Here is a 12,406-nt window from a genome sequence, read left to right as displayed (position 1 = left end):
TCCATTTTGGCTTTATTTTTGTTAAATAAATCATGACACGGTGTAATATGTCATGTGATGTTGTTCATCTGAGGTTGTATTTACCTAATTTTAAGACCTGCTAAGGAACAGATGATTGTTATTATGTCCTGATATGTAAAACCATAGAATTCAAAGAGGGTGTACTTTCTTTTTCACATGACTGTATATACTTGCAACATCGGGGTCGCAAAAAAAGATAGTCCTCTAGTATTCACAAGATACATAGTGAATATGCATCTTTGATTAGCTCCTTTGCTCTGTCTTGTTTACATTTCTGTAGACATAGTTGTAGATTGCTCTTAATCAGCTCAATTTGTAACAAATTTGTGAGGTGCATGTCTCTGCCGCAGAGAAAGGCCGCGCTTATAGTGACGGTGACAGTGACGCGACACTGACGTCACGCTGTGGTTGCTGGAAAAATCAAATTGAAATTACTTCTAGCGATCATGACCAAGCCGTTGTGCTTACTATAAGCGCACACGACGGCGTCAATACATTTGTTTGATGCGGCATTGCGTCGCTGTCGCCGGCACTATAAGCACGGCCTAAAGTGCTGTGAGTTACCACTGCCTGCTTTTTGACAAAAGTACGCTACCCACAATACCCAACAAGCCAAGTATTGAATGTAGCAAACTCAAAACAATATATGTCTCATGATTTGGCGTGATGCATCACTTTATTTTACTGTGGTTATGCATATCACTTTTCTCCATACTCAATTATATAAATTTAAGCACAAAAATTATGTGAGGACTGACTCCTCAGCCTGTTTATTTAGGGAACATCTAAATACATTTTGAGAGATGAACAAAATTATTTGTTTGATTACAAAGTTTCAGTCCAACAGGGCATATTTGAAAAGGAGAGGTAAAAAAAAAATTCTGGTTAAATATTATTATATTATAATAAAAATAAATATTATATAATATAATACATAAATTAACATACTGGGACCTTTTTCTGCTTTACTAGTATTTCCATTAACTCACACATTCCTATTAAGCTCACATTAGCTTTATTGATTTGTACAGACGTACCGTAGCCTGATGCATTTAGTATATTAATGCCTTCTTCACAGATTGTTCAAACAAATATACAGTAAGCCCTTTTACATAAATTTACAAACTCTGATGTATTTAGTATATAAATGCTTATTTTTTTTGTTACTGTTGTTTTATATTATGTAACACAGTTACATTTAATTTCTAAGTTACAAATAAGAACAGAAATTAAGTGTCTAATGTAATTTACTGCATAATTTGTAATATACTACATCAGTATTTAATGCCTGACATTAATTCAAAATGTATGATTGCTGCAATAAAAACTATATAATGTATGGTCTTGGTGAAATGTACAAAAACTCAAGGGCAACAGGGAAGAGGAAAAAGAGAAATATTCTTTAGATAGGGTCACTCCTAGATATACCCACATTTTAGCTGGTTTACTAACAATATGCGTCCTAGCTAGCATATCCCTTTGCACTGTTAAACCATATTACTTGGGACTAGCAAAGATTTGACTGGTTGGTAATGGGTTAAGTTTTGAAAGTCACCAATACCTGTATGTATAGGGTATTGGTAAGATCACATTTTAATTAAAATGTATTTTAATACATCAAATAATTATTACACTCACACTTTTTTTAAACTTTTGAATCGTCTTCCTCGTATTTTAATAATTAGTTTTTTTAAAGTTTGAGGGTAATAATTATTTGATGAATTAAAATACATTTTAATTAAAATGTGATCTTACCAATCTATGCTATAATTCTAAGTTGGATTCCGTTTTCTGTTCATTTGTATGTCAGAAGCATCGAAATCTCACAAAAGGCACCACGTAGCACCACACAACTTTCACTGTACATTCTCCTGCGGATTTGTAGGTCAACGCAACTATTTTGAGCTTCCAATGTCACTCACCTTTCAAGTTATGGACATTCTAAGTTTCACTCGGCTGGACAGCAGTAAAAGCAGGGGGCGGGTGGCGTGGCTACTAAGGGAGGGGGCGTGTCTTGCCTGGATGGGGCTGTGTGTGTGTGTGTGTGTCAGTGATTCTGAGCCGGGGCTCCGCGGAGCAGTCCCAGGGGTTCCGCCTTGCCGCCCGCACTCACTGCTGCCTGGCTCTCCCACCTCCTCCTCCTTCCCTCCCTCCCCTCTCTTAGGAGCGCGCTGCAGTCCTCGCTGCCTGAGGTATGGGATGGGAGATCTTGGCCTGTGAGCTACGAGGGGGGGAGAGGGGGATCCGTGGTGTCGGCGGAGAGCTGCTGCTTCTGTAATCTGTGTGTGTGTGTGTGTGATTGTGTGTGTGTCGGTGTGTGTCACTGTGTGACAGTGTGTGACATGTGATTGTGTGTGTGTGACTGTGTGTGTGTGTGTGTGTGTGTGTGTGTGTGTGTGTGTGTGTGTGTGTGTGTGTGTGTGTGTGTGTGTGTGTGTGTGACTGTGTGTGTGTGAGAGACTGTGTCTGTGTGAGAGACTGTGTCTGTGTGTGTGTGTGACTGTGTGTGTGTGACTGTGTGTGTGTGTGTGTGTGTGTGTGTGTGTGTGTGTGACTGTGGGTGTGTATCAGACAGTGTGTGACAGACAGTGTGTGTGTGACTGTGTGTGTGTGATGTGTGACATGTGACAGTGTGTGTGTCTCACTGTGTGGCAGTGTGTGACAGTGTGACTGTGTGTGTGTGTGACTGTGTGTGTGTGACTGTGTGTGTGTGTGACTGTGTGTGTGTGCGTGTGCATGTGTGCATGTGACTGTGTGTGTATCAGACTGTGTGTGACAGACAGTGTGTGTTTGTGACAGTGTGTGTTTGAGTGTGTGACATGTGACAGTGTGTGACATGTGATTGTGTGTGACGTGTGTGACATGTGTGTGACATGTAATTGTGTGTGTGTGTGTGTGTGTGTGTGTGTGTGTGTGTGTGTGTGTGTGTGTGTGTGTGTGTGTGTGTGTGTGTGTGTGACGTGTGTTACATGTGATGTGATTGTGTGTGTGCGTGTGTGCAATGTGTGTGACATGTGATTGTGTGTGACATGTGATTGTGTGAGAGAGAGGAGGAGGAGAGGGGGGAGGGGAAGGGATAGGAGAGAAGGGAGGGAGAGAGGGAAAGGAGAAAGAAGGGAGGAGAGAGAAGAGGGACAGGAGAGGGGAGAGGAGAGAGGGGGAGAGGACAGCGAAGGAGGGGGACAGGAGTGAGAAAGGGGGGAGAGGAGAGAGGAGGGGGAGAGGAGAGGGAAGGATGGAGAAAGGGAGATGTGAGGGGGGAAAGACATAGATCCATGGGGGGTGATGTGAGATGCAGGGGGAGGGGGGGTGATGTGAGATACAGGGGGGTGATGTTTAAACCAAAATCATTACAAAATATAGAAAATTGAGTCCAGTCCGCGCTCTTGCTCTTTAGGATAGTGGAATGGTGGTTCCTCTCTAATCTCTTGCAGCTCTTAGTGTTGAAGGTGTCTGCCCCCACCTCCAATATGCACACCCTTCGCTGGTCTGTTTAACACATACAGCCAGTCTTCACACAAGTGTTTTTATTGCTATTTTTATTGCCATTTTCGATCGAAACGGAAAACGGGCGGGCACTTCCGGGACTACTATAGGGGGGCCTCATTTGCCGTGCATGCGCACTACAGTACGTAGATCATCACGCCGACAAGCGTGTGAAGCAGAGACGCAGCGCAGCCTCTGAATACAGCCCCAGCGCGCGGGGCTTGTTCCTGAAGACTGAGATTACCCCCCTCTTCATCCCATTTGTTGCCCTACCAATAGAAGTGACGATCGTGATCTGGACCATTAAAGTTTTTATATATGTAAGTGCATATTATTATCTTTATTTGTTGTCAATACATATCATATCTCAATCTTGGTGCGCTTTTGTGTTTTTTCTTTTTTCATTACAAAATACTGTATATACACATTGTTTATTCAAAAGTATGAGTTAGTTATTATTTATTACCCCTACTGCTTTACATGTCTATTTTGTGATTAACTCCTGTCGAACATGTCATCCAGATAGGGGTTCCCCGAAATGTAACAAAAAACTTAAAGTGGGGTGGGGGGATCTGTGCCGGCAACGGGAGTAGATGTACCAACAGGGGGGGGGTATATGTGCCACCAGCGAGGGGAGATGTACCAACGGGGGGGGGGAGGGCACAGCAGCATGTGGAGATGTGCCTCCAGCAGGGGGGGGGGTAGGGGGGAGGACATGTTCCGGCAGCAGGGGGAGACACACACACACATAGAGACAAATCTCACCCCGCACTACATCCAGCAGCAGGGGGGGAGAAGGCGCAGGGAGATGTGCCAGCAGCGGGGGGAGGCTGGAGGTGGAAGAAGGGGCGGGGACATTTATTCAATATTACATTCCCCGGGTGAAGCCGGGCACATAAGCTAATACCCTATACATCCAGGTATTGGTGACTTTCAAAACTTAACCCATTACCAACCAGTCAAATCTTTGCCAGTCACAAGTAATATGGTTTAACAGTGCAAAGGGATATGTTAGCTGGGACGCATATTGTTAGTAAGCCAGATAAAATGTGGGTATATCTAGGAGTGCCCCTATATAAAGGATATATCTCTTTCCTCTTCCGGAGTGCCCCTATATAAAGGATATATCTCTTTCCTCTTCCCCGTTTCACTTGAGTTTTCTTGTGCAGTAACTAAGCTTGCTAGGAAGCTGAAATATTCTGGGTGAGCACAATATAGGTAGAGAGAGCTATTTCTATTTCCTTGGTGAAATGTGTTTTACTTCTGTCTATTATATCTTAGTCTAAGCACTAGTCTTTTCTTCCATTAACACTTGTAAGATAAGAATCTTACAATGGCAGATGGTGCTGGGGATAAAGTTATGAGGAATTCAATATGTCTACAGATTTCACTATTATGATAAATATGTACATTTTGCCTGATAGCTAGAGTAGTTAATGACGCTTCATGCATCTTTCATTTTGCGATAACAGGTGATCCACTCTGGGTCTTGCAGGTGGCTAGTTCTGGCAGTCTAGCTCACCTTTTGTGAGAGGCTACAAAGAGAAAATCCTGATTACATGTCTATTTCTTCACTCAGAGATACACAGCAGTTATAAGCAGAGGTATTTGCTTACTGTTGTTTCCATCATTAAAAGACCATCTCCTGGTTTATCGTGCAGGGAATTTCTACTTAAAGATACAGCCCACCCTATGTCATCAATAAATATTGCTATTAGGGAACAACAATCTCTGCTCCTAATGTAACTGGGGGTAGTGCAAGGAAGATGGAGCAGCTATTACATAAGTTGGCAGAAATGCAGCAGCAACAAATACTGACACTTCAATACTAACAGCAGCTACAATAACAGTAAGAACAATATGAAGATCAACAGCAGCGGTTTCTGTTTACAGCTATATTCCTCTGCTGTGAAAGCTGTGTCGTAGAGAAGCATAAGGCTGAGATTACACCCAAAAATGCATGCGGCATCGCGTGTAGCGGCATGGCGCCACAACAATTACCTTAGAACCAATCAGACTGCTTATACCGCAAGCGATGGTCATGATGCGCCGTACTGCAAGGCGGGCGGCTGGGGAAGAGATTGAAATTGTTTTTTTTTTTGCGACAGCTCGGCGGCAGCGCTGGATGACATCACAGAATAGCGCTGACGCCTTGCAGCACTTGGTTTAATCTCAGCCTTACTCTTAACCCATCAACATAAATCAGAAGTTCTTCTACTTCATCTTGAGCATATAGCCAGAAAAACTTAACTGCAGCACTAGCAGGGCCACCGAGTACGGATTCAGGACCCCGTGAAAAAAAAAATCGGGCCCTCCAGCAGCTCTTTTCTTTCCGCACTTAGCCGTCTCCTTGCTGCCGCCCTCCTTCTCAAATATAGCATCATGTTCCCATGGTAACGCAACATTCACGACGTCATTTGACGCTGCAGTTCAGAAGGAGGAGGGCCGCAGCAAGGAGGCGGCCGCCATGGCCAAGTGCTTTCCTATCAGGCCCGATAGGCCCAGGAGTGCAGAAAATATATATGTAGTCAGGCCCCCTTCTGGACCACCGGGCCTGGTCATTTGTACCGACTTCCCCCCCCCCTCGTCGGCCCTGCAGCCTAGTAACCAACTGAAAATACAGCCGCGGCCGCTGTAATTTTAACACTTCTCGGTTATTTTCCGGTGACTTTTTCAGAATGCCACGCGCTTGACCGCGTTCATGCCACATTCATGCCATATTCATGCCGCATTCATGCCGACCGTCACCCGCGCTTGATCTTTTTAATGAAAATGGTTCGGATTTAATTGGATGCAATTCTTCGCGTATCCGCCAGGTGGCAGATATTCATGAATTGTAATGAATTATAATGTGTACACTACAGTACTGTACATGTGCTTCAGTAATGTGTTGACTTGCAGGTGTTTAAAAAAATACCACAGTGGTCCATTGTGCATTGACCTTGGTACTGAAGAAGTTACAATACTGTATCAATTTAGGCGTTTCATATTAAAAACTAAATGCACAGTGTCTGGTGTTCTACAGTATTGTTCAGAGTTCCGAGATGAAATATGCAGAATGTTTGCAACCATACTTTGGCCCTCCCTCTAACCTTTTATGTGCCACTGTGTTTTCAATGTTTTCATTATTGTTGTGGCACAATAATGCCATTTTACATTGGCAGCATTGGGCAGAAGTGCCACAAATGTAAAATGTTCGTCCTTTCTATCCCTATCCTGTATGGGTTAATTGTTTTGTTGTATGGTACATTGGGCCAAAAGATCAAAGCATTAGTTATGTTGCCACACTTAATGCACGAGGAACAGGTGCTAAACTCTGACGTGATTAGCACATACCATATGCGTATACAAATACAAAATAGGCAGGGTTAAGTTTGCAACTGGCTGATATGCTTAGTTAATCATTGTACGCCTATACATCTCTAGGTATAAAGCAGCTTACGCAGATAAAGAACAGCAGAACTGTTGTAAACCACAACAATATGAACTCTTCAGAAGATCTCGACTATCCAAAGCAAATCCTTGAATATATGGATGGCTTTTTTGTCTCTAAGGTAAGAAATAAACCTCTTCCTAAACAAGGATTATTCTATGCAGCTGATGTTATAAATTACTTTTAATACATACACACGAGTTAAAAGAACGAAGGGTAAAACTGGGGCGCTCCCTACCTTATATAGCGTGTGAAAAATATAATGCCTTTGAGCTAGTGTAGAACCAAAGAAGTGAGTATATACTAGTCCTTGTCGCAGTTCTGCAGCTTGACCAGGAAGAAGATGACACCCAGGATCTTCTTATAGCGGCAATGGATATGTTGTACCGGTCAGCGCAAGGTGTTGATCTCAGAAAATAAAGAGATGGTAAAAACACATAAAATTGATGCATGTATTAGATAGACATAATCAGTCTTGTTTGTCAATGAAGGTGGGGGAGGGTAGGGGGGGAGAGGGAAGGGGAGGGAGGGTGGTGGAGAGTGGAGGGGAAAGGGATATAAGATAATTCACTTGATGGTGTTGCAATAATAAAATAATAGAAACAATGGTCATATGTTTCAGTGACTCACACGGCCTTATGTGAGATCCTTCCCTCAGAGGCGAGTTAGAGAATGTGGCACTGCATATAAATGCTCCAGCAGTGAGGGATGTATATAAATATGGAAGAACAACTCACACGGCCTTGTGTGAGCCCCTTCCCTCAGTGAATGATGTTGTCAGTCTAGTAAGAATCAGTCTCGTCTCCTTCTCAATATCTCCCAATGGGGACACAGTGTGGATAGCTCCTCTCCCAGGTGCCCATATGACAAGAAATGGGCAGAGCCTGGATTAATTACAATAGAGGGTTTATTACAACAAATAAAGATAAAAACTTTGGAGCACTCACACAAAACGAAAAAACAGCCCAGAGTCAGCCGTGGGTCTCTCCGGTAGACCCTTTCCTTCCCGTTGAACTCCCGCTAGCGCGTCCGACAGCGGGACCGGTGTCGGAGGGTCTTTCCGGAAGTCCGGCGGCTGCCTAAGTCCTTCACACAATGAGCTCCGGCAGGGAACTACGCGTTTCGCAAGTAATACTTCGTCAGGTTCCTGCCGGATGCTCATTGTCTTTACTTGATATAGGCACATCAATCATCTCCCCCAGTAGGGTAATTGGCTGCACCCGTTACATAAAAGTCATATACTGCTGCGGCCGAGTTTATTCGAGCATTTGCCCGTTCTCGGCCGCAGCAGTAACCTGGCGCGCGCCAGAGGGTGCTGGGCGCGCGCCGAAGACACGGAGGAGCACCTTCCGATCGGGGCTTTCTCCCTCCCGCTGCCGGGTCCGCCGGGTCCCCCGGAACCCCCTGCCGCCGTCCCCCACATCGCGGGACACCAGGGCTCCCTCGGAGAGCCCTGGACGCGCGTGCAGGGGGCGCAGGCACCCGATGACGCGTGACCGCGCGTCGATGACGCGCGGCACGCCGATGACGCGCGGCACGCCGAGGGAGTGCGGCTAGCATGCCGGGGCATCCCCAGGCTTGCGGAGCTAGCCGCACTCAAATAAAATGTGCCGCCTCTGTAAAACATCTATTTATATATTAATTCAGTATTGCCTTCAATAAAGGAACGTGGGGAAAAGGGGAAGAGAGTGTGGATAAAAAATGTGCACTCTGGCAAGTCAAACACTGCAATAGTTGCAGATTGTAAGAAATCGTGCCTTCAAATAGTATAAATTCATAAAAAATGGGAATGGCTCCCTCTTGTGGATGGCCCTTTTATAAATAGTGGATGCTTAAAAAAATGAATAATACATGTCATACAATATCTACACGTATAGTTAGAACTACCATAACGCAAGGAATGTACTATGTCACAACATCTATCATCCATTCGAAGTAGCAAAGCTGCTGCTTGATTTGCCCTGGCTGCTGACAGCCTTGCATTATGGCATCTGCAAAAACTCTTTACAAGGCAGAGTAACTCTAATAGACTAAACATATATGTAATAGTTGATGTAATGGAAAACAGAAAATCGAACAAAGCATATAGAGAATGGTGTTCTTGATCACATATTAAAATATAATATGGGTGCAATTACACAAATCCATCAAATAAAAGCATAATTATCCTATGTTATAAAAAGTATGCAATAGACTAAACGTATATGTAATAGTTGATGTAATGGAAAACAGAAAATCGAACAAAACATATAGAGAATGGTATTCTTGGTCACATATTAAAATAAAATATGGGTGCAATTATGCAAATCCATCAAATAAAAGCATAATTATTGTATGGTATTAAAAGCAAATCATCAAGAAAAAGTATGCATGTTAGGATAAACTGTTCTATAAATATACAGAGATGCAGTCTAAATGGCTTTATTTTAAACAGAATCTGCCATCGATAAAAACCTGAAGTCAAATGCATCATAGCCTCTGGATGCTAAAAATAAATCCATTAATACGGGAACAGCTCCCTCTTGTGGATGATTTTAAAATAACAAAGTTAGTGCTTCAAATGACCTTGCTGATATCAGCTCTCAAATGTGGCACATAAAAATCTCCTTATGCAGGGGGGATCTAATATGTAATACACTATGGATTACATGGATACACTATGTAAACAATGGAGAGCAATGCATCAGATAAAACTTGTATACGCTCAAAGGACAGGACATCTGATGGAATGGGTGAAGTTACACTAATAAAAACATGTTAAAAGCATATTGTAAATAATAGATTTAAAAATCAGAACATATATTAAGACCATCAGAGTATAACGTATATTGTTGGCATAAATTCATTTCTACATGACAAAACACAGGCTTGATAGTATCGTGTTCATCAAGTGGAGCAACATAGGTACAGGGAAGTGATCGGGCATGATGGGCCTAAGAAAAATAGGGAAAGAAGGGGGAAGGGGACAGGGGAATGGGACAATTAGAAGGTGGAAAGTTTATCAAATACAGAATATGGACAAGAGTAAGTATATACCTCTGCATAGATTGCTACAGAAAAGCCCCAATATCGATGTCAATGTTTAGTCCTTGGGGAGCCAGAGTTTTTAGTTTATATATCCAAAGGGTTTCTTTTTTGGCCAATTTGGTTAATCTGTCTCCCCCCCCGCCAATTCGGGGGAACTTGCTCTATTGCTCTGAATGTTAGGCCAGATGGATCTCCCGAATGTTGCAGTGCAAAGTGCTTGGACACACTATGCGTCATGAGACGTCGTCGAATGTTACCCAGGTGCTCCAGTATGCAGACCCTCAGTGGTCGACTGGTACGTCCGACATACTGGAGACCACATGGGCAACATAGTAGGTATACAACATACTCAGATCTGCAGTTGATAAAATGCATAGTTTTAAAATGTTCCCCTGTTACATTTGAAACAAAATCTTTTCATCTGAGCCCTGTTTGCATGCTTTGCACGTACTGCGTCTAAAAAAGCCTTTCACTTTTGGTACCAGTTGGCTTCCTTATTTTTAACTTCTGTTTGAAATAAACTGGGAGCTAGTCTATTCTTTATGTTGTCTGCCCTCCTATAGATGACTTTGGGTCTTTCTGGGAGGGGATCCTTTAGTGTAGGATCACCCTGTAAAAGGATCCAATGTTTAATCAAAATTTGTTGAATTTTGCCCGAATCTTGGCTGTACTGTGTTATGAATATATGTTATCATGAACCACTGTTACTTGCAACATTTTGATCTAATTGGATGGCTTTAAACAATTGAGTTTGATAGGTAAAAAGCTTGTGAAATCTGTCATTGTTAGTTTCAACAGAATGAGAAATGATGCTACAATATACAGGGCCGGAGACAGATTTCCCGAGTCCAGGACTAGAGACGACAGGGGCCCCCCATGTCGGTAGTCTTGGAAGCCCCTCCATTTCACACCTTGTGACCCCCCCTCTTCCCATGTATTTCTCTGCCCTCCGTCTCTCTCTTAACCATTCTCTTCCTCACTCACTCCCACCCCTCACTCCCTCTCTTATACCCACTCACTCCTCTGTCTCCCCCATCCCTCCATCAATTACCCCAATCTCACTCAATCCTGCTCGCTCAATCATTCCCTCCCAGCCCCCACACACACATTCCTTCCCACAAAATACATACAAAAAACTTCCCACCCACCAAAAACATACAACCCCTCCCATCCCCCAAATACATAACAAAAAAACACAAATCAAATACATACAAAAAAACACTTCACCTCCCAAATACATTAAAAAAAAACATCCCCAATTATATATTAAAAAAACACCCCACCCACCAAATACATACAAACAAACAAACAAACAAACAAAACCTCATCCCCCAAATAAATACAACCCCCTCCAAATACATACAAAACACAACCCCACCCCCCAAATACATACAAAAAAACCACCTCACCAATACTTTACATACAAACATACTAAAAACCACCCACCCGCAAATATATCTAAAAAAAACATCCCACCCCCAAATACATACAATCCTCCGCCCCAAAATACATACATTCCACCCCCCAAATAAATACAAAATACAAACTTACCTACCTTGGCGATGGTCTCAAGCCTCTGCTGCCCCGGATCTCGCTTCTGTAGGCATTTTGCTGAGCTTCCCTCTCTCCCACACGGTGTGGGCCTTGCTCCATCCCTCACTGTCCTGCCCGGCCTTTTCTCCCATGCAGGTGCGCATGCCAATGCCAGAGAGAGGAACCGTGTGGGACAGTGAGGGAGATCAGCAGCAGGGGGGAGCCGTGGCCGGCGGACAAGACAAAGCAGTTGACTTCTTGGCCCAGCTGCCGGTACTCTCATTGCCACCAGGCCCCAGCTCTACCCAGCAGCAGGCCACCCTCACTGACACTGTCCCTCACCAAGCCTATGAAGCCGGTGCGTTCCTGGCCTATTTTACCATGCCAGTACACACCCGAAGCTGGGCCCAGCTTTCTCCCGGTGCGTATTGACATCAGAGAGCACTGGCGCAGGCCCGCGTCAGAGGCTCAGCGTGGGAAAGTGTTAGTGAGGAAGGCCTGCAGCTGGGGTGAGCTGGGGCCTGGCGACAACGAGGTTACTGGCAGCTGAGACCAACTTCCAACACTGGCCCCCCGCAGCCACAAAGCCCAGGACACATGTCCGGCTCTGCCAGTCTCAGAGGCTCTGACTGTATATTATCTAAAATTAGACTGAGGGGAGGAGGAGGGGGACTATTTTAAACACGAGGAATTACTCAACCATATCTTCAGAAACATATCACACCTGCTTTGATCTTTGTAGAATGGGAGGCCTCTGTCTATACATACAGGTTGACCTTGATGCCAAGAGACCTCCCCTGGTACTGCAGTTTGGGATTTGGCGACTGTAAAAGGTGGTGCACATTTGCCAAATTCAATTCTATGTTCTGTTTTTGCATCAAATACACTGAGGTTGGGTAACATAAA

At 43.8% G+C, this 12,406-nt stretch overlaps 1 protein-coding gene across 3 annotated transcripts in view; it reads left to right on the top strand.

The window, feature by feature from the left end:
• The window catches only part of LOC142491683 (acetylserotonin O-methyltransferase-like), a 78,145-nt gene that overhangs the window by 29,243 nt on the left and 36,496 nt on the right, over positions 1 to 12,406 (top strand). For all 3 annotated transcript variants that reach the window (XM_075594600.1, XM_075594601.1, XM_075594602.1), the window contains one exon: positions 6,934 to 7,061. In XM_075594600.1, coding sequence (XP_075450715.1) covers positions 6,990 to 7,061 — 72 coding nt within the window. In that variant the 5' untranslated portion in view covers positions 6,934 to 6,989. The remainder of the gene's footprint in view (positions 1 to 6,933; positions 7,062 to 12,406) is intronic.

The sequence above is a fragment of the Ascaphus truei genome, chromosome 3, assembly GCF_040206685.1.
Source record: "Ascaphus truei isolate aAscTru1 chromosome 3, aAscTru1.hap1, whole genome shotgun sequence".
Lineage (NCBI taxonomy): Eukaryota > Metazoa > Chordata > Amphibia > Anura > Ascaphidae > Ascaphus > Ascaphus truei.
Note: the sequence above shows the minus strand (reverse complement) of the source record. Positions and strands in the feature narration are given on the sequence as shown.